This window comes from Natrix helvetica (assembly GCF_964273705.1).
Source record: "Natrix helvetica genome assembly, chromosome: 5".
NCBI lineage: Eukaryota > Metazoa > Chordata > Lepidosauria > Squamata > Natricidae > Natrix > Natrix helvetica.
Genome location: NC_138551.1, coordinates 12,298,408 through 12,321,100, shown reverse-complemented (window position 1 = coordinate 12,321,100; position 22,693 = coordinate 12,298,408). Strand labels below are relative to the sequence as shown.

The 22,693-nt window shown below is 38.3% G+C and overlaps 2 protein-coding genes across 6 annotated transcripts in view; one reads left to right on the top strand and one right to left on the bottom strand.

Moving 5' to 3' along the window:
- Nucleotides 1-11,183, top strand: part of FXR1 (FMR1 autosomal homolog 1) — a 50,785-nt gene extending 39,602 nt beyond the window's left edge. For 2 of the 3 annotated variants that reach the window (XM_081953824.1, XM_081953823.1), the window contains 7 exons: nucleotides 266-352; nucleotides 1,110-1,317; nucleotides 4,505-4,708; nucleotides 6,186-6,386; nucleotides 7,126-7,206; nucleotides 9,325-9,416; nucleotides 10,163-11,183. In XM_081953824.1, coding sequence (XP_081809950.1) covers nucleotides 266-352; nucleotides 1,110-1,317; nucleotides 4,505-4,708; nucleotides 6,186-6,386; nucleotides 7,126-7,206; nucleotides 9,325-9,416; nucleotides 10,163-10,333 — 1,044 coding nt within the window. In that variant the 3' untranslated portion in view covers nucleotides 10,334-11,183. The remainder of the gene's footprint in view (nucleotides 1-265; nucleotides 353-1,109; nucleotides 1,318-4,504; nucleotides 4,709-6,185; nucleotides 6,387-7,125; nucleotides 7,207-9,324; nucleotides 9,417-10,162) is intronic. The other variant, XM_081953825.1, reaches the window with a different exon arrangement.
- A 2,211-nt stretch (nucleotides 11,184-13,394) lies between these two features.
- Nucleotides 13,395-22,024, bottom strand: DNAJC19 (DnaJ heat shock protein family (Hsp40) member C19). 3 transcript variants are annotated; one of them, XM_081953826.1, is made up of 6 exons: nucleotides 21,874-22,024; nucleotides 17,524-17,575; nucleotides 15,882-15,955; nucleotides 15,400-15,476; nucleotides 14,289-14,359; nucleotides 13,395-13,890 (listed from the first exon to the last, which is right to left on the bottom strand). In XM_081953826.1, the coding sequence occupies exons 1-6, from the start codon at nucleotides 21,874-21,876 to the stop codon at nucleotides 13,820-13,822; spliced, it is 348 nt and encodes a 115-aa protein (XP_081809952.1). In that variant the 5' UTR covers nucleotides 21,877-22,024; the 3' UTR covers nucleotides 13,395-13,819. The 3 variants fall into 3 exon arrangements, with proteins under 3 accessions (XP_081809952.1, XP_081809954.1, XP_081809953.1); XM_081953828.1 differs by lacking the exon at nucleotides 21,874-22,024 and adding an exon at nucleotides 20,420-20,619; XM_081953827.1 differs by lacking the exon at nucleotides 21,874-22,024 and adding an exon at nucleotides 20,425-20,618.
- Between the last annotated feature and the right edge of the window lie 669 nt (nucleotides 22,025-22,693).

Genomic DNA, 22,693 nt, shown 5'->3' with positions numbered 1-22,693 from the left:
AAACAAAACAAATCTAACAACTTACGCCTGGCAAAAAAAAACAAAAAACACCCCCAACCACTTCATACTAGAATATTATTGAGACTGCTCTGGAATCAATCGTAAATAAGACAGACACAATCTAGCACATAAGTTACATGGTAGCTTTATTTAAAATAGTGTTTGACTTTGTGTGTGTGTCCAGGCACGCATATACAGTTGCAAGAATTATATGTGATTTAGTTTATATATATATATATTTGAAAAACATTTTTTATCTTTATAGGGAATGGTTCCATTTGTGTTTGTGGGTACTAAAGAAAGCATAGGGAATGTCCAAGTACTTCTTGAATACCATATTGCCTACTTAAAGGTAAGCATTGTTTGACGTAATTTTCAGATTTAGTTTGCAGTCCACTCTTACCTATTGAGGGTCCATTAAATGAATGTGATTTGCTGCTGCAGAGCTAGGAATCAGGAGTGATTTCTAATTATTTTCACTTACATCTACCTTATCTTGAAGGTGATCATTCTGCTTTTTTCTTATGTCTTCCAGTACATTTTTAGATTAACCTTGTTATATTCCCATCATTGTTGTTGCTATTATTTATTTTTGTGTACCTTTCTAATCTTTATACCGCATTCTTCAGCCCCCGTATAAAAACCCTGATTGTTTCCAGCCTAATCACTATTTTTTGATTTTGTAATTTCATAACTATAGACTCCACAGTAGTTTTAACCCCAAGGATTTTTATTCTGGTATTTTAAAACAGTTGATTTGAACAAATCTAGACCAATACTTAAGTAGCATCTTATACCAAGAATTGGTTCTCGATGTGAAAAAACAGATTGCTACAAGTAAACATTGTGAAACATTTGAAAGAAATGTATACCGAACTGTCTAAAACTTATTAGGGCATTTCCAGTGAATCATGTCTTGTTGATTCTCATTGGCATTTAAGCGATCAGAAGCTCTTTGAGCCTGTAATTCCGTGAATGTAATTATTTGTTAGTATAGTTAGAAGCTTGCTTATTTTTTTTTTCTAAAGTGAAGAGTGCATAAGAAAATAAATTGGGGAAAAATAACATTACATAGCTTAAGTTTATATTTAATGCAACTCTCAATTCAGGAGGTAGAACAACTACGGATGGAAAGGCTCCAGATTGACGAGCAGTTACGTCAAATTGGCATGGGTTTTAGACCTTCATCTACCAGAGGCCCTGAGAAGGAAAAGGGTTATGTCACTGATGAAAGCAACCCTTCATCTGTACAAGGCTCAAGGTCCTATAGTGGAAGAGGCAGAGGCCGGAGAGGGCCCAATTACACCTCTGGCTATGGTAAGTGTGTTTAAAGATAAGGTATGAAAATTTGCTTTGCTCCTCTTGTCCTTAATAGAGAATATAACAAGGGCAGTGTACTTTTTTACCAAACACATATATAGCATGTATATATGTGCGTTATGTGTGGGTATGGGTAGATACTATGTTTCTTTTGTAAACAGGTAACAGAATTTCTTTTTTAATATATGCTCACAGCAAAAAATGATACTAAACATTATCTAATATATTTATTTTTCAGAGTTTTTGATACACTATGAAGTTTCAATATGGGTTTCAGGAAAATGTCTATTGTTTCTTACAGCTTAATTCAAGCTTTTTATATTAAGTTGGACATCAAGTTAGTATCGATTCTTAGCAATCACATAGACCAGGGGTGTCAAACTATTTCATTGAGGGCTGCATCAGGGTTGTTTAACTGCTTGGGCGGGGGACACGCATGGCCACATGTGGCCCTCCTGAGCTCTGTTATCACTGGCAGAAGCAGCCAGACCTTCGCTGTTTCCATGGTGGCCCCACAGGCCAGACACCCGTGACATAGACTGACCTTCTGGATGATCTATCTCCAGTGTGGTGCATTGTCTTTGAGTGCATCCAGCTTGCTGATTGTCTTTTTCCTTCTCTTTCTTCCCATCTTTCTTAGAATTATAGACTTCTGAAGAGAATTGGGTTTTTGCATAGAAGTCTGATTGATTATTCTTTCAATGAGAACTCTGAATTGACTTGTTCTGTGATCTATTCATTGGTTTTCTAGGCTATCGGGGGTATTTTCAAGAGTTTTCTCCAAAAGTTGAAAAGCTTCAATACTCTTTCTGTCCAACTTTAGTTCGATAGAAAAACAAAAAATATAAACCATTGCCTGCAGAGTTTATAATTTGGAATTAAAATTTTGGTAACTATGATAGCTGTGTTATATAATATCAACATAATACCTCTAAATAATACAAATGTTAGTAATTCCTCTTTCCTAGATTATTGATTTATATTGAGTAGATCAGACTTAATTTGCTAAGAGAAGTTATAAATAAATAACAGGTTTCCTTAATAACTGAACACCATAGACTGTTCATAACACAAGACCAAAAGTACTGTAATGTGGATACAACAGCCAATGTCTTCAATTTTGAATAATAAACCCAATTACCGTGTTTCCCCGAAAATATGACATGTCCTGAAAATAAGCCATGCCACATTTTTTGAGTGGACAAAAATGTAAGCCCTCCCCCGAAAATAACCCCCCTGGACAACCACCACCCCCTCCGCCCAGGCATAGCGCCGCTCACCGACCTTGCAGTATCTGGAAGGAGCCAAGCCGCAGGAACGAGGTGGGGGGCAAAGGCTCGCGTTGCTTGGTGCTGTCGGGATATTGCTAGGTCAGTGAGTGGCGCTGTGCCCAGCTGGAGAGGGGGGGGTAGCGGGCAGCTGCTCTCTTGCGAGCAGGCTCCCGAAGAGCCAGGCAGTCCTAGGGTCAAACGCACTACACAGCAGCCATGAGGTGACCACGCTCGTGAGCAGCCGCCCGGCAACCCCCCTTTCCAGCCGGGCACAGTGCCATTCACTGACCTAGGAGTATTGCCAAGCCATGTGAGCAGCTGTTCGCCGCCCTCCGGCTGCCGCGGCTTTGCGCCTTCGGAATGCCCCTAGGTCAGTGAATGGGGCTCTGCATGGCTGGAGAGGGGGCTTGTGCGAGCGGCTCTGTCACTCCCCGTTTGCACGACTCCCAGGCTTACAATGCCTTTGCCTAACTCTCCCTGCAGAGCCAGGGCATCTCCACCGCCACCGCCGCATGGCTTTTTCTGCGGCTTCCAAAGCACGGTGGTAAGATGCCGAGTCTTCCAGCAGTTGCTGCTCTGGGAACACGCTCTATAGTTGTACACTCTGGGAGTACGCTCTGCCGACAGCCAGCCCACAACCATAGAGCGTACTCACAGAGCGGCAACTGCCAGAAGACTCGGCATCCTATCTCCGTGCTTTGGAAGCCGCAGAAAAAGCCATGCGGCGGTGGTGGCAGCAGAGATGCCCTGACTTTGCAGGGAAAGTTAGGCAAAGGCATAATAAGCTTGGGAGTCGCGCGAGCAGGGAGCGGCAAAGCGACTCACGCAGCTCCTTATCCAGCCATGCAGAGACCTATTCATTGATCTAGGGGCATTCCGATGGCACCAAGCCACAAGAGCCGGAGGGCGGCAAATAGGCGCTCACATGTCTTTGCGATACCCCTAGGCCAGTGAAAGGCGCTGTGCCCGGCTGGAAAGGGGGGTTACTGGGCGGCTGCTTGTGAGCATGGTCACCTCATGGCTGCTGTGTAGTGAGGTGGCTGTGCCTGGCTCTTCGGGAGCCTACTTGCAAGAGAGCAGCTGCCCAGCAACCCCAAAACAATAAGCCCTCCCCCTGATAATAAGGCCCAAGCCATATTTTGTGAGTGAAAAGAAAATAAGACTTCGGGGAAACACGGTATGTAAATGAATCCCCATTGTCATGAAGCTATCGGGAATGGTAGTTTGGTCTGAAAATTTCGAATGGATCTGGAAACTATGATTAATGAGAAATTTTGCTTGGTTTTTCTGTTCTTTTCTGCATACATTTCAGGAAAAAAGTGCAAGTTTGGAAGCAGAAATATAATGAATAGTGATCACTGGTTCATTATCTCAAACTATGTATTGTGCATGACAGAAAATGAAATTTTACCAAATTAGGGCACCTTTTATTAAAAGGGATATTGCACCCGTTTCGCCCATCCAGACTACATCACATTCTGCTTAGAACACATGGCTCTTATGTGTGATTCTTTGTGTGCTTTGTTTTGGGAGCATTTCCCCCCACTAACAGTATCACATAGTTAACAAACAGCTAGGGCTCATTCCTTAAAAGCAGTAGACTTTAAAATATGTTGGCTCTTAACTATCTTCATAGACGTTTGATCTCTCCTAGCATCAGCTGTTTTCTAATTTGGATCTCGTCTAATACATCGAGTCTACCTTTTGGATTAAGTTCCACCTACTGCAGATACAACTACAATAAATGTCCTGATATTAGATATATAGTTTGCAAATAGTAATTTCCTCCTTATAAACCAGTAAATCCAAATGCCTGTTAGACTTTGGTATTTCTTTGTGCCTTTGAAATGATCCTTGTAAGTATGCTGCTGATTCATGCTTTTATTCTTTTGGTTCCCATCTTCTTCCTGAAGGAACAAATTCTGAGCTATCTAATCCCTCTGAGACGGAATCAGAAAGAAAAGACGAACTGAGTGATTGGTCACTAGCAGGGGATGAAGATAGGGAGGTCCTACACCAGCGCGACAGCCGAAGGCGCCCACCAGGAGGAAGGCGTAGTGTTTCTGGGGGTCGGGGCCGAGGTGGACCGCGAGGTGGGAAGTCATCTATCAGTTCTGGTATGGAGAACCTGTTTCAAATTTATGCCAGAAAGTTCTACTGCTATCATTTTCAAGTTCATTATCTCAATTCACAAAGTAATTAGATGTAAATAAATCTTTAGAGGGCTTCACATTTTTCATCTCAGCCAAACAGGATAGGTTGCTAAATGGTGGTGGGGAGGAGGCAATGTTGACGTCACTGGTGTTGGGATATGGGATTCTCTAATCCGGAAGGCCAAATTCAGATTGCGAGGTCTCTGCTGCTGCATAACACGAAAAACAATAGCAGAAAAGCTTTTAAATTAATCCCTGGGGAAAATCAGATCGATCCTGAGCATCTTCTGATCTGATTTGGAAAGTTGTAGGTATTTCAGAAAATATTCTAAGAGATAAGGACAATGTTGCAAGCGGGTTAATAGAGTCATTAATTGGGGTTATTAGCTATTTGCTAAGCTACCAGTCACAGTCAAGAACTACTTGTGGTAGGACCACAAGTTTTAAGAGGAACCTAGATGAGCGTACTGGTTAAAAAAAAAGCTTGAAAGATTCGGTGTTATTTCTGAGTTGGGGGTAACATGCTCCCAGCGAACAACTACGGGAATTTCTGTACCTGCTTCAAGCATGCCAGAGTACTTTCTCAATTGCCATGAGAAAGAAGATGGGCCTTGGCCTTGATTCACTGAGGTTATTAAATTTTGAACTTTGAATGCTTTTGTGTTGCCATTTTATTTTTTCTCATCCAATGGACTGTTGGAAAGAAATTATATAAAGGGGTTCAAAGTCATCAGTCTCTCAGTGGGATGACTCTCTGAAACTGAACCAAACAGGACCAAAGCTAATATTGTGAGACAATTCAGGAAAGGAAAGATCAAGTTTGAAAATAGACTGGGGCTGTGGAGAATAATACTCCAAGAAAAATTCCCCTCATTGGGAGAGAGTTGGGCAGCTGCTTTAGGATATTACCCATTTCTGTATTCAAAGAAATGTCTTCCACTCACAAACTCTAAGTTGAAGCAGCCTGCCTGTATTTTCAAATATCTCATAAATATCTCATATAAACTCCACTGGAAAGAATTCCAGTAGCTATGATGTGCATATTCTTCCCTCTTTCTGGCATTCTTCAAATTAGGATATAAATAAAGAGACAGAAATTTATGTCTAATCATTTACCTGAGGAGATGAATAAAAAACCAATTGCCTCTGGGATTTTCTGGAGGATGGAATTAAAGCAATGGCCTTGATGTTTACAACCTCCAAAGCCATCTGCTCTGTAGCTTTTGTTTCCCTTTCAAGAGCAATGTTCTCAAGTTTTCAAGAACGTTTCAGATTTTTCCTATGTTGCTTGGCATATTTAGTATGCATGTAAGGGATTAGATTACTTTGTATTTGGTTACCCTCGTAACGTTTTGTTTAAAATGGTAGATGAAAACAACACAAATTTATGTGCCACTTCTGGCTTTTGTGGGGTTCTCCCCCCCTCCTCTCATTACTTTAGTGCTGAAAGACCCAGACAGCAATCCTTATAGCTTACTGGATAACACAGAGTCTGATCAGACTGCAGATACTGATGCAAGCGAATCGCATCACACCACCAACCGACGCAGGCGATCTCGCAGACGGAGGACTGATGAAGATGCTGCCTTAATGGATGGCATGACAGAATCTGACACGGCGTCAGTTAATGAAAATGGCTTAGGTATGTAAATCACTTGTAACAAAACCGAAGAGGTTCATACCCATAAACTTGTATAATTGTAATGTGCTATTACAGTCAATTACTCTACATTTTCATCGTCACACTTAATTGTAACTTAATATAGTGTTAACTGTTTGCATAATTAAAGATGTCACTTACATGTAACCAGAATATTTGAGGCCATGTTCTTATAATTGCATTAAAATCCTTCTGGTTTGAACCGGTTTTACACCACCATGTTAAAAGAACAGAGCATTTGTTCCAAATCTCAAGAAACAATTGTCCATTTTGTACCTACCATGAAGTGCAAAGTTGATTTAGTCTTGAAGATTTTAAAATCCCGTTTAGAATAAGTAAATGTAAACGTAACATCCATTTTATCTTTGGTGGGGCCCGAGTGGTTTTGTTGCTTAAATTTACGGAACTAACAGAATTAAAAATAATTGAAGTCAGTAGGACTTCTTTGCGGGTAGGTGTCTCTCAGCATTCTGTAACTGCCATTTCGTGATAATAGTTTATGCAAAGTTCATCAAGGAGAAACGTTTCTAATAAGACAGGCAAATGATTCCTTGAACCAGTGCTTACCTTTTGGTATCAACATAAATTAATGCCAATTTAAACATGGTCTTGTACTGTTGTTACTCCACTTGCAAGTGTGAAATAGGGCTTTTTCTTTCTGCTTTGTGCTGAAAAAAAAATCATCTGTAAAATGGTTCATTCCTCAACTTTGCAATTGCAGATGATAGAGACAAAAAAAACCAGCGACGCAATCGTAGTCGCAGGCGTCGCTTCAGGGGTCAGGCAGAAGATAGACAGCCAGGTAACTTTAAGTGGAAAGGTGGCCCACCTCAGGTCACAAGCATGAAGGAATGCTCCATGTCTGTTTGTGTACCTCTGAAGCGTGTGAAGTGCCTTTTGTAAATAATAATTACTTAATAACTAAGACTACAGGCTGAGAAATTACTAGTTACTCATCTTCCAGTAACTAACATTAGTGTCTTATAAACTGGTCATGCTCCCAGTGTAAGCATCATTAAAATGGAATGATTTGTAGATGTCAGAATGGAAATATATGCCATAATGAAAGCAACAGTGCCTGGTGAGGCTCATTTCTGGCAACCACTTGTTAGTAGGAATGTTGGCCAGCTTATTAGTGCTGCAATAAAACATGAAGTGACTTGCATGGTATTTGCCTGTCTCATATTTTGAATCAATATAAGCATTTCAAGGACAACAGAAATCGCACAACTGCTGTAAAGCAAAAAATAGTTGCATGTTCTGTCTGCCATTGTGGTTTGATGCATCTTTAAATATGTACTAACATCTTAAAAGTGCAGATTTTCGTTTTCAGAACACTCCATGTTTGTTGCATTTGTAAACATCTTGCATTTGCTAAACAAGTTCAAGAATATTAGTGTGTCCTATTTCTGTAGAGTTCAAAGGCTTATGAACAGTTGAGTACAATTAAAAATGAAAGGAAATGGATTTCACACTACAAAATGCTATAGAATAATAGACATATGATATTGATCAGTTAACCACAAAAATCCTTTGATGGATAATTAAAAATTGCTTTCTCAATTTGCTTCTGATTGTTTCACTTTAATTCTGGAGAACTGCAGTATGACTTCACTGGAGAAATATAGTAATCAAAAATATTGCATCCGTAGGGATCCTTAGCAAATTAAGGCAGTATGTTTTTTGATCAATTAATCTTAAATTCTGAGAGGGATAATGACAGCCACCGCTGGGAAGTATTTTCAGATATGCTGCACAATTTTGGCCATATGGTGAATTTCTTTATTAGTTACACCGTGTTCATCACGTAGAACTCATTTTAATACCTCTTCCCCCAATTCTTTTCCAATAAACTATATTGGAAAATATAGTTGCTATATGGAGTCAAAAGGAAACAATGAGCCAAAGTACTCCCTGTCCTAAGAATACTTTTCTCCAAAAGAAAAGCATTTACTATTTTAAGATTTGTATTGATATCCTGCCTTTAATTGTTTCTATCAATCACTTAAGGTGGTGAGATTGGCTGCAACCTGCCAGACCTTCTGCCACAGACCTGACTCAATTGGCTTGAGGTTCCAATGGGGAAGAGGTGGCTGATAAATAACAGATCCCGCCTCTCCCCCCCCCCCCCCAATTTATCCTGTTCCCTCCTTCCCAATCTTAGTTAGGGTTGAGTATATTTTTATAGAATTTGATTTGCATTGAGTATAGGATTTGTGGTGTTTTATCCTTTTAACATTGTAAGTCACCCAGTTACCCTATGGTAAGTTGAGTGGCCAATAAATAAAATAAAATAAATGTGTGATCGTCGTCCTTCTATTTTCCCTACAGCAGCCCTGTGAGCTAGGTTGGGCTAAAAGAGGGATTGGCAAAACCTAGCTGGCTTTCATGGCTAAGGTGGGATATTAATACCCCTTCAATTTTTCCTTATATATTTCTCACTTCAGAAAAAATGTTCCTAAATTGAAGAACATCCTCAAAAAGATCTCTTTGGGCTCTGTATCCATCTGCCTCAAGTCTCTCACCAGTTTGGATTAAAGCATGTTTTTAAAAATCATTTTCCAGGTTTCTTTTCAAAATCTGGACCATCTTTCCAATCTTCAGTACCTTTAAATATACCTTGCCTCCCCCCCCCCCCATAGGAAAGTCGTAGAGTTCTCCTAATAAGGCAAGAATATTTTGAAACTGACAAAAAAAAAAAGCAAAAACAGGTCAATATGGATTTAATTTAAATTAGCTGCATGAAACTTCAGGATTAACCATTAAGTCTTTCTATTTTGGAGGGCCTCAAAAGATGACTGAATTTGTATAATATGAGCCTTGGAACGTAAAAGGATAAACATGATTTATCCTTTTGGATTGTTAACCAAGAGTTGGATGTTTCCTAAACGTAAAAGCCTGAAAATCTTTTTCCTCACAGTTACAGTTGCTGATTATATATCAAGAGCAGAATCTCAGAGTAGACAAAGAAACCTCCCAAAGGAAACACTGAGTAAAAACAAGAAGGAAACGGTAAGAAACAATAAAAGTACAAATTAATATCTAGCTAGAGGGGGCACAATGGCTCAGTGGTTTAGAAGCTGAGCTTGTCAGCTGGAAAACCAGCAGCCTGGGTTTGGGACATGAGCTCGTAAATAAATAGCTACCACTTTGGTGGGAAGGTAATCGTGTTCTGTGTTTTTTCCATACATTCTGTGCTGCGGTATGATGTCATGCTGGAAAAGTCTTTGGACAATGCTGGTTGGCTCCCTTGGCCAACAAGAGTTGGACACGACTGGATAGGGAAAACTTTTATCTGTACATACCTATTTATGAATTTACTTCCAAGATTATGTAAACTACATCTCTCTGTAGGTGCTGAAAAAAGTTTGCCAATTTGGAGGGCTCTATAAAAATAGGAAAATTATGTTACAAATTTATTGGCCAATTTAGACAACTTCTGTTAAGAATACCTTGCCCTAACCACATTCTCCAGCTTTCTAAGAACTGCCGCCTAAGGCAAGAATGCAGCTTATGTCTAGAGATAATTACCTACCTTGTTCATTCGACAGTGTTTTCAACTGGATTTTAGGAATGATTTAAATAAATAGGTACTACAGATAACTGGGTGTAACATCCACTATTACACGTAAAATGTTCATCTGATCATCTTTCTAAAATTAATACCTTCTGTGGATTTTCTTATGAAGTCTGAAATTGGGGTGGGGGGTATATTAATTATGCTGTAATGATTGACAGTTCTCTTCTCCCTTTAAAAGGTGACAGATGTGATTGAAGAGGTTGGCCTTTCTGAAAAAGCGGTAAATGGCCCGGCAGTGGTTTCTGGGACTGAATCTTCCAAGCAGCAACATAGTCCTGAAGAAAAGCCTAGTACTATACAAGAAGATGGAAATAAACAGGAAGAAGCTGTGTTGAATGGTGTTTCATAAACAAGAGTTCCTAGTTTACAGTTCTTTTACATTACATTTTACAATAGTGCTTGTATAAGCTTGCCAAAGATAGAATATGGATTGCGAATCTTGACATCGCACTTTCAGTTCCTCCATTTTGGAAAACAACAGGGAGGGATCCTGAAAAAAAATCCAATGTTGAACATACTTTGACACCTACTGTGTTATAAATATCATCAGATGTGCCTTGAGAATAGTATATGTAACATTTAAATAAAAACAAATTGCTGGCTATAGGAAACGTTATTTTGTTTTCAAAATATGACTGATGTGGGGGGGAAATCCCTAACATAACCTACTTTATGAAAGCATTAGCTGCTTTTATTACATTTTTAATAATATGCAACCACTTCTTCACCTGAGGGAAAACTAGAAAAAAAATGCAGTCTAAAATATTTTGCACTGAATTGTAATTTCTCCATTAGTTTAGTCTGGAAACTGGTCTGTTTTAATACATGTTTTTTAAATGCTGTATGTAGTGGGGGAAAACTGCAGACCACTGGAATACATTTATTAAATTCTCAATCTGCAGGGATATTGGGTGACCTTGGCAGTGACTGTTCTACATTGAGGCTTTGTTTGATTTATTTATTAAACTGTACAGTATTTAAAAATCAAACATAGCTTTAGTTAAAACACTTAATTCTGAATTAGTCATGTCCATTAAGATAACCAGAACTACTGAAAAGATCAATTTCCAGAAAGTTTATTCTGTATAAACTACATGTTAGTCCTTAGAGTATTTTTATTTTTGGTTGTTTGATGTGCAATATGTTTTTGTATGCTGGTAGAAAAATAAACCTTGATCTTCCATTGGTTGATCCTTAAACATTTGCTAGTTATTAATTTGTTATACAAGGGTTGGATACAAGTTCTCATGGAGGCATTGCCTTTGAATGAAAGAGTATATTGTCATTTTCTGAAAAGTTTTATGTAGCTGGCAACATTGTTCCTCATTTAACTTGCAGATCTAAATGTCTTTCCTTTTTACTGGTTATTGCATAGAAAGCAGTAATAGGACAATTTAGGGAAAAATGGTAAAATTCAATTCGCAAATGGATTATTTCCCAAGTTTAAAATTTGATCCTAAAAATCCTGACATTCTAATTGGATATCCCATATCATTTTATCTCAAGAGCAAGTCTGACTTCATTGCTGATGTAGCACACAGAATACATTGCTTTTGGGGAGGGAAACCATCTTTTTTCAAGGAGACAAAATTAGAACCAAGTCCTAGAACCATGCCTCTCCCCTGTAGATTAAGAAAAGTTTAGCTTTAGGGTCATACTTATTCCTTAGCATTCCCTATAGCCTTGCAGTTCTTGCCATATTCTTGTCAATGCCACTGTAATTTCAAAAGCCTGCTCACTGCCATCTAGGATACTACTACTACTAGTTCTCATTGTCTTTATTTTATTCACTTTTGGAGTTGTTGTTTTTTTGTCCTTTGTAAGAATTGGTGTATCCTGCCCATGACCCTCCGATGTGTTTTTTAAAAAAATCCAAAGTATTTAATGTTTATACCATGCAGAAAACTGGTGACAATTATTCTGGAAAGGGAGAGTTCACTTATGCTAACAAATTTGTGAAACATTTCTTTTTATTTAAAATCACTATAATATCTCCTAGATTTTTTTCAGGGTAAGGATGCCAACTTCTTTCAACGCTTCCTTCTAGAATTTGGACTCTTGTCTTCTGTCTTATCATTTAATTCTGCTTCAATATGTTCTGGCCAACTTCCTTCTTAATGTGTCAACTATAAATGTTCTCTATTTCAAATGTTACTTGGTTGAAATACTATGCTTGCAACAGTGGGTTTTTAAGATGCCTAGCAACGTTTTATTGGAAAAATGATCATATTTCTATTAGCACAATCTGCTAGTGATCCATTAAGATGACTACTTTGAATTGCCACTTTTCTGCTACCTTAAAATTATGGAGGTTCTCACCCACCCACCCGCCGCCAAGCTGGAAAGGTTGGGGACTACTGGTTTAGTGTCTTATCCTTTGATTTTATGTGTAATATTCTTCCATTCTCCTAATGGTTGCCATGTCTCTCTCCCCATTTTCATGTGTCTTTCACAGAACTATTCTGTCTTCTTCCACCCTTCCTAAATTACTGGAGATAGTTTGTTTAAGTTTTCTGTAGTTGTATTTCTTCCTATACATTTCTTCCTATTGCCCAGGTAGGCAAATACAATATCCATACTACAAGTGACAGGAACATAGTACCAGGAAAAAGTCAAAATTTTTCCAGATGGTCTGTTTTACATTGCTTCCTAAATTTCTCCAGATCTCTTTGGGAAGAAATCTATAATTTCCAGTATTTATATTTAGGACTGTTGATGCTGTGTCTTGAATTCTGCCTAAAATGTAGAATATAATAATATAATCCTCTCTAGATAAATCTGCCATTTCCAAGTACTTCATACCCTTCCCTAAAGTCCCATATAAAAATTCCCCAAGCTACTCACTCAAATGTAGAATTCCAAGAGCTTCTTGCTCTAATTATTCAATTATGGACCAAGCAACTCCAGTTGATCTGGGTAACAAATTAGGCAACCTCCAAGATAAAGAAAAGTGAAAAAAAGCATACAGGTTCCAGAATAGGTTGAGCAACATGCTTTGTAACATAAATCGAACAGTGTTTTAGAAGCCACAAAAATCAATTAAAAAGCCATAGAACTCTTTTTTTGTCTACATTTAAAGGGGGAAAAATTCTACCTTACATTTAAGACAGAGAGGAGAACATTATTCACCACGCTTAATACTCGGATTTTTTAAATCCATGACAATTTCAAGCCTAGTTCTTTCCCATTTTAATCGTCTTCAAATATTCACAAAGGCAGGAGCCATTATTCAGAAATAAATCTAAGCTTTTCTTGGTATGAAGAATTGAAAACTTGTTTTAAATGCTTATATTAGAAAGTTGGAGACTACCAACTTGGTTCTCGCTCATGAATGGCTGCTTAACCAGCAGGAAGGTATAGACCAGCTTACGAGAGCAACTGTACTATAACAACACTTTCTTATGCACATATAAAGAAATACTATACGAATTTTATTGCTCAGCAATCATGGTAATAAAAATCATTTTTGAAGAATACTGCACCATAATTCTATGATAAAATAATACAGCTGTTCTCAGCTGAGAAATAAATTACTTCAAATATTATTAAGCCTCACAGGTGTTTTCAGCAGAATCTTGGATGTTCATATTTATCCTGCTAATTTTTTAATCTAAAACGATATTTCAGATATTACTATCTGATTAATGGGTTCTGTACAAAGCTTGCACTTCATTAGAAGTGCATCAGAAGTTGTAGTTGACATTAATTTCTGAAAATAACCAGAGAAGGATGTGCCCTACATCAAAACCATTTCCTTTTGGCATGTATGACAGCTTCATTTGTCTTTGGGCTATTTTGAAAATATATTCTAATTGTTAAAGTCAGTGATGAGTTCTCATTTCTTAGCTTGACTTTCCAGTAAATCCTTAGCTTCATTAATTTTGGCTGCAACATAGGGAGACCCACCTGGTAAAGAGGAAAATATATGGTTGTCATGTTCACAAGACAGAAATTATCCCATTATTCTGGTAAATGAAATAAATGTGATCAGTGAACTGAATATTCAAAATAATAAAACATTTTAGTCATTTCAATAATAAAACGGTCCACATACAAAAACACTTAACTACATCAGCAGTGGTAATGAAACAATAGCTCGCCAGGCTATAGAATTTTATCAGAAAATTCTAGTTTTCCCCTCATGTGCATGCACAACTTTCAAATTTAAAAAAAAATAGGAAAACAGAACTCAAAATCTCTAAATTCAATTCTTAAAATGTTCCCATGCAGCCCCATAGGAGAGTCTCATTTTACACGAGTCAGGTGAAGACAGCCATTTAACAGATCAACATTTTCTGATTTACCTTTATCAGGATGATTCAAAAGCATGATTCTTCTGTGAGCTTCTCTGATTTTTGCTTTGTTTGCTGTAGGACTAACAGTTTATTTTTTAATTAGATAATTTATAACTAGGAAAAATATCAAACAATCAGCCAGATTATTATTAAAAACACCAGATTACTGCATCCATGTCAGTTCACTACCTCATTTCACAATATGACTATTACGATATTTTGAATTTTACAATTTGCTTAAGATACGTATTTGCAAGCTGCATGTTAGATTTTTGTGATAACCTAGCAACAAACACAAATGACATATTCTGATCGTTCTGCAATTATGCATACAAATAAACTTATCCCCTCCCCTCCCCCATTGTCTTATTAGGATAGTAAAAAAACCAGACCCCTCATTACACCACCCAGTTATTGAACTTCTTTGCGTAATTGGCTGGGTGAGGTTTAAATGTGACAAATCTGTTTGCTTGATAAAACAGCATTCAAAATTTTATAGAGCTGTGGTGATGCAGTGGGTTAGAATGCAGTATTATAGGCTAAATCTGCCCACTCCCAGGAGTTTGATCCTGACCGGCTCAAAGTTGATTCAGCTTTCCATCTTTCTGAGGTCGATAAAATGAGGACCCTGATTGTTGGGAGGAAATATGCTGACACTCTAAGCAGTTTACAGAGTCAGCATGTTGCCCCTAACAATCTGGGGGTCCTCATTTTATTAACCTCAAAAGGATGGAAGGCTGGGTCAACCTTGAGCTGGTCAGTCTCAAACTACTGACAGTCGGCAGAATTAGCCTACAATACTGCATTCTTACCATTCTATCACCTTGGCTCTAAATATTATATAAGTCTAAATGCTACCTCTGTTCTAGAATGATTTGAACATTTTGCATCCACCCTATGACCATTCACTATCTTGGAGGCCTTGTCATTAATAATACTGAACATAAAATTGGTTGTTATGTTCTGATCAGAGTTACAACCTGTATGATGTAAAAATATTACCATAAACTTTTTACTATTCAAATCATAGCTACAAAAATTACGCCACCAAACATGTTTCCCATTCTTTTCTTATGCAGTTTTCCCTGGAAAATATTGTGATTTTTAATTTTAATTTTACCTCACTCCTAATATTAAGGCAGCTTCCCGCTTGTTCATTTTGCTTTCGAATCCACCTCTGTAATAACTACTGAAGGCCTGAAAATAAAATATTGTTATTATGAAAGCATTATGCAATGCTACCAATAAGAAATTAAAGATGCACATCACTCAATTGTGGCAAATAGAAAAAAACACATCATCCAATTACATAGAACATTGCCAAGAAGTAGAAGCGACACAATTTATTTCTTTTAATGTCCTCCCACATGGCTTAGTTCATTATTACCAACTAATTCATTTTTTCCCAGCATTGAGACAAAAATATTTCTACAAAACTCAGCAATTATTTTTAATTAATTTGCACACCATAATAAGCATAAGGCTTATAACGGGCAAATTTGGGATCTCATATTCCTATGCATTGAACTGTTTCTCATGTCCCAGGGTAAGCAAAGATGATGATATTGCTGCAAAAGAATATTGAGTTAAAAACAAACTCACCGTTTTTGGCAGAGATTGCAGAGTTTGCTTTACTTGTGGTTCCATTTGTTTCATTACTTGCAGCGCATAGCGACCTCAAAGGAAGAAAGAAAAGATTCAATTTCAGCTATTTAGTGTGAGATCTGCAGAACCTGTAGAGGCAACAAGACAATCCCAGGCCAAAATGGACAAAATCTAACGCTTCCACAGAAGCTTCCTACTATTGCAATAGGCTGAATAGAGTGTAAACAGAGGTCCAGTACTTCCTATCCCACTGAAAGGATTAAATTTATTTTTTTCTCCACACAGCACTCAGGCTACTAAATTCCAGGAAGGGCTACATACACCACTCAAAATTGTTTTTCCCTCAGCCTTGCACAATTCAAATTCTATTTTAAAGGATCCAGTACCATTTACTGATGCAATTTTTAAAAAGGCAATATATTTTAAGAATTTTACAAAGTCAACAATAAGTAATCTAAATTAAGTATTACTTACAAGGATACTAAACAGCACATCCCTTAAAATGGGCAGCAGAAACGAAAGTGCAAGGCAGCTGCTCTTTAAACTATGGTGTTCCTTTCTTTCAGAAAATCAAATTTCAAGTAAGTTATACATACAAAGACAGCTGTGGCATTGTAATGAGAGAATAATACATGTGTGATAGACTGAAACACCTAACCTAGGGAAGTGTGCAGGGTGAGGGAACATCAGTTTAAAAAGTTGTCTTGAAAGAGACAAAAGTCAGTGGGATGAGTGAAATTTCACTAATGTTACTAATGCTTTTAGCATTATCAAGTTTTGTCATTGTCCATAACTTTCACAGTAGACATTTTATAAATGGACTGTCCCATTCATAATGGTCATTTTGCAATAACCTTGTGGTACTTTGTCAGCATTCCAAGTATGACTCTACCCTGAAGAATGGAAAGTCCCATAACCTGGGGATCAGCTTCCTCTGATGCGATAAATTCTGAGAGTATACCATCTTTTCATATACAATACAAGCACAGGTAGTGGACCTGAGGATTCATCCTCTCTTTTGAAGCTTGACAATTTATTGTAGAAGGCCATGTTGACTAATTCCTGTCATTTAAGTAATTCCCTAAACTAGAGCACTTAGTTGATATCTCTCACCCGGGTGAAGGTGTTAAACATATTTTAAATCATTTTGGTCCAAACTCCAAATTTGCATGTGCAAGCCATAGGCAGAATTATGTCCAATAATACAGATGCAATTCAAACAGATTGTCATACAGAGCCAATTTGCAAATTACATTAAGCCGCAATGTAGTATGGCTATGTGAACCATGCTTAACAAATGTTGAGTCAGTCAATAAACTACGGTTAGCAAGTCAATGTTTTCTATGATATGTGAGCCTACATTTATGATATCTATTTTAAACTTAAAAGCATCAAATCTGGCATCATAATAACAAATGTGATATGAAATTAAATGTATCAAATAATTAGCAATATTTGGCAAAAAAACCTGCCACTGAAACCATCTACACGAAACACTGTCTTTCTGTTTATTAAACCATCCAACATAGTCTTGTAGACAGATGCCTATGCTTCTAAACACTAGACTGTAATATTACTGTTCATTATAGGGTACATATTTAACACAAGCAGAAATAAAGCATGTTTTCCAAGAACAAACCTGCATAACCAGCTGCAGCTATTGTCAGGCCAACTACTATCATAGTACCAGCCTAAAAGAAAGGAAAAAAGGAATAAATAAAATATTAACTTCAGAACATTTTGCTTGTATACTATCAGTGAAAAAGATTTTTTGAATATATAAAAGGGTAACCAAATATCTAAGACAGAAATTGCTTAAACATTACACAGATCTTCAGTTGACAATTTTCAATTCCATGCATTTGAAATCATACTGAACTTACTCTGTGTCTGTACGTGTCTGAGAGGGAGGATAATTAGGGAAGTCACCTTGAAACTTAGATTTATATGGCTAGTGAAACATGAATACTGTACTTTTCTTTTAAAACTAGGACACAAAACATTTTTGGATTTGTTTATGCCTTTTTGACAAACAGAGATATTCTATAATTCAGAAGCTTGTATTATGTCAATTTCAAATCTTATATAGGTACTGTAATGAATAACTTCACCAATGGGATTTTACTTTGTCTCTTCTACCAACACTTTGGAGCAAATCTTGGGTGTATGTAGGTATTGCAAACATAACTGAGAGCTAGACAATCAATTTAATTGTTCTGAAATAACTGTATATGTATAAGAAATTCAGCTCTTAAAAGTTCTCAGAAATCTTAAGTTATTTTTATTCCAACTGGATACAATAGTACTTTAAAAAATAAACAAAATATTGTACCCGGGAAGATTTTTATTTCTCATCACAATATACATTAAATTTCAAATATCTCTATTCATGAATTAAGATACTCATGAATTAAGAACATATTTTCTAGGGTTCTTTCAGTGTGAATGTGCGTGTATATGATTTTATGTTCTCTTTTCCAAAATAATTATACCAGTAAGCATTTGCAGATTAACAGAGTTGGAAGGGATCTTGTAGGTCATCTAGTCCAACCCCCCTGCCCAAGCAGGAGACCATACACATTTCTGACAAATGGCAGTCCAATCTCTTCTTGAAAGTGTCCAGTGATAAGCTCTCACAACTTCTGAAGGCAAGCTGTTCCATTGGTTCATTGTTCTCACTGTCAGAAAATTTATCCTTATTTCTAGTGTGATAATTTCAAGTCATAAATGTTCCACAGGTAGTTCTCATTTAAGTTTAGGCAGTCTCATGGGAAATACTTATTTCTCATGCAAATTAATAACCTATATTTGAACTTATATCAGAAATGAGATAAGCAACGTTCCTAAGATTACATCATCATAGTTTTTTTAATCAAGTATTATAACACAATGGAAAACAGCTTTCATGCAGCTACTCAAAGGTCCTAAATAGGAAATAATTTATATCTAAAATTTAGTAGGATGAAGTTCCATTATATTATTTCAATATATTTAATTTATGCAGTGTCTAGTTCTTTTCAGTTAGGGTAAAATAGAATAACTCTGGGAGCTGTGCAAATGCAATCAGTTTGGGGCTTTTTGTATTGTAGCTTGTATCTCGAGAATATTGCAACTCTATTGTATCTGGTACACTTCAATTTTATTTAATATATTTTAGCCACTTTTTCAAGATCATGGTTTCTGCAAAATATTTAAAAATAGTAAAAATCAATATCCAATTATAAAGGACTCTGGCATTTAAATAATTTTAAAATAATCACTTTAAATAAAATGCAAGTTCAAATATTTATCAGCAACAAATATAGCTTTAAAAAAATGAAAGACAAAGAGAAAAAAATGCATTTGAATGACCTTTTAAAATGCTGCCAGAGATGGTGCTATCCGTCTTCTCTTGAATGATCGAGTATATGCCCTAGTATGTGGCCTGCTAACCTTACAGATTTATATAGTGGTTTGGTAAGTATTGCTCCCAAAGAATCAGTCAATAGCTTCCCTAACTACTCTCTGCCTACTCAGCTAATGAGCCTATCTAGGTGAGGTGATAAATGAAGCCACCTAAAAGGTCATAAATTGAGCCTCCCTAACCAACATGCCCAGACTAAAGAAGCTAGAATAAGCAGTGAAACATTTTGAAAACATTTAAGCAGTCCGGTTGTCATGACTCAACTCTGACAACTCTATCTGGATGACGGAGAACCTTCGACACAGTAACTGTGAATTAACTAAGTTTTATTTAATAGCCCAGCAGATGGCAGCACCTAGCTGACCTTGACTAGGTTCTGAAAAATTAGTTAAGGTTTAACCTGGTTAGTGTTTCAGTTATGGCTACAAAATTCAGACAGTTATCAGGTTAAAAGACAGCAAAGAGATATAGAAAACTCTCTTTACCCTCTGAAGCAACCAGATTTTGCAGCCCAGATTTGGTATTCTTATTTTGGAGTCCACCCCAAGGAAAAGCAAGACTATGAAGTAGACTTGGAAATTGGGGAAAAACATTCCTATAAGGATACGAAGAAATCCAAGGGAGAAAAACTCTTTTAAGATAGTGACCTATGAAGCCAACAGAAAACCCTGCACAGACAACCATACATCTGAAGGTGAGATAGGGAGAAGGTTACTGATTTAACCACAACTGCAGTGCTGTGGAAACCTTAACAGAGACTGAAGGAGAAGTAGTGGATGGGTACTGAATTTCTCTTCTTTAACTTTTAAGTTGCCCAAGTCTTTTGATGAACAGTAAAAACTTTAAGAATGGCTTGTCATTGCATTATTTTAGACTACGGCCAAGAAAACTACAGAAGTGAGGACAGCCATGTTTAAGTTTATCAGCTGCTGGAGAGATGGCTTAATTTCAGCAATGAATAAATTCCACACTTCAGGTTCTACCAAATATTGCTCCAGCCATAGTATTACGGTATTTAGTAATGATACTTGCAGAGCAAAACTAATCTATTCCATAATCTATAACATTGGAATGGACAGACAAAACCTTATTTGTAAGGGAAGAAGGTCCAACAAAGCTGAGCTCTATATACCTTACTTCATAGAAAAGGAGTGTATCCAAATGCTTCTTCCAGGCAGCCTGAATGGGTAATTTAGAAGAAAATGATGCTGCAGGTACCTATGAAGTTTACATCTTCCTTAGGCATGAAAGCCAACTAGGTAACATTGGTCCAATCACCAGGAGACACTGAGTTCTAGTCTCAGCCAATGAAAGCCAGGTAGGTAACATTGGGTCAATCACCAGGAGACTGAGTTCTAGTCTCATCTTAGCCAATGAAAGCCAGCTGGGTGACTGGGCCAATCACCAGGAGTCTGTGAGTTCTAATCTCACATTGGCTAAGAAATGTGGGTGACTTTGGGCCAATCACCAGGAGACTGTGAGTTCTAGTCTCATCTTAGCCAATGAAAGCCAGCTCAGTGACTTTGGGCCAGTTGCTCTCCCTCAGCCCATCCCACTTTACAAGTTGTGGTGGGGAGCATAGAAGAAGGAAGGAGTATTACCTATATTAACTATGTTGTGTTTGATCAAAAACATACAAAAAGGCAGGATAAACCGCTCCAAACTTGATTGCAGAAAATACAACTCCAGCAACAGTGGTGTCAATGCCTGGAATGCTCTACTTGACTCTGCTGTTACATCCCCAAACCCCCATAATTTTAACCTGACTGTCTACTGTTGACCTCACCCCTTTCCTAAGCGGTTAGGAAAGTATAAGCGCACCAGCGTGCTTACCGTCTCTGTCCTACTGTCCCCATTTATTCGTACCCATTTCCTGTGTTCATACTCACGTTTATACTTATACCTGTTATCTTTTACATGTTTCACAAACTAAATAAAATAAAAATTAACCAATTTAACCTGCCATCCCTGGGGCTAAGACTCAGCGAAAACTGATCAGGGATATAACAAAAATAGGCCAGGATATTCCTCCCTATTCGAAATCATGGGAAATAAAGTGGTGAAACAGCCCTGCTCATCCTCAGGGAAAGGCCCCCACCCCCAGAGGAACCCCAACCGATTATTCCTCAGTTTAGCTCCGTTTTACGTTCTGCTCTGAGGAGAACATTCACAGTGACGGCCTTTGGCAACTTTAAGACTTGTGGACTTCAATTCCCAGAATTCAGTTGAAGTCCACAAGTCTTAAAAGTTGCCAAGTTTGAAGACCTTTGGCCTAAAAGGAGGCTGAAACCCCGTGCAAAATTTCTCCTGGGCTTTTTTTGGGGGGGGAGGAGAGAACTGGCTGTTGAACAAATGGGGGTTCAGGGCTCCCCCCCGCCCGGCAAAGCAAACCCCTCTGGAAAAGGTTGTTTCCCGTCCTGCGCCTCTACTTCAGCATCCTGGGACTACAACCCCCAGGATTCCCGGCTATATCACGACCGCGCCCGGGATTCCCAGCCGGCCGCCACAGACAAGCCAGGTTAAGGGGAGGTTAAGGTCCCATTCTCCGCCCGTAAAGTAGGGTGGGTGGACGGTCAGGTCACTCACCATGCCTGCCGCGCTCCTTCACACGCCCCGGGGGAAGAGAACCCAAAAAAGGCGGGAAACCACCCGCGGCCCTCCCTCGCAAAGAGGCTCGGCGGCCCTCAGAAGCCCTGCCGTAAGCCGAGGGAGGACCTGTCGTAAAAGCGCCCGCGCGCTCTTCCGCCTCTCGGATCCGCCCCTCCGGCAGGCTCCGCCCACCCAGGCGCGAATTCGAAGAGAGGAGCGCGCGCGCTCTGGCTCTTCGCCCGCCCCCCCAATTCCTCCCTCCCTGGAGGCGCCTGGAGTGAGAAGAAGCCGCAGCTCAGCTGGATCTCGCTTTGTCCCAGGTTTCCCCTCCTCGCCTCCCGCTTCCCTCACCTTCCCTCCCCTCCGCCCATCCCCAATAGATGGGAATGGCCTCATCTACTCATGCATACATTCGAAGCAGACGGTGATGTTTCTCTGGGTCGTATATGTGGGTTTATGCTTAATAGTTATTCTTAGAGAGCAGAAATGCAACGAGATTTCATTTTAATCTACGCTGATTAGTTTACATTTAAAGTGACAATGAAGTTCTGTTCTATTTCATTCCATTCCATTCCTCTATCTTATCCCATCCCATCTCAATTTTCCATTCCTATCCTATCCTATTTTTTATTCCTATCCCATCCCATCCCTTCCTAATTTCCATTCCTATCCTATCCTATCCTATCCTATTTTTTTATTCCTATTCCTATCGCATCCCATCCCTTTTCCATTCCATTCCTAACCTGTCCTATCCTATCCTATTTTCTATTCCTATTCTTATCCCATCCCATCCTAATTTTCCATTCCTGTCCTATCT

Bases quoted from the DNA above. Each gene is read 5' to 3' on its own strand.
- DNAJC19 (XM_081953826.1), bottom strand. The intron at 15,477-15,881 runs GTGAGTTTGTTT...TTTTATTTTCAG, and splicing joins TGCAATCTCTGCCAAAAACG to GCCTTCAGTAGTTATTACAG. The intron at 13,891-14,288 runs GTAAATCAGAAA...CCTCTTTACCAG, and splicing joins TTTGAATCATCCTGATAAAG to GTGGGTCTCCCTATGTTGCA.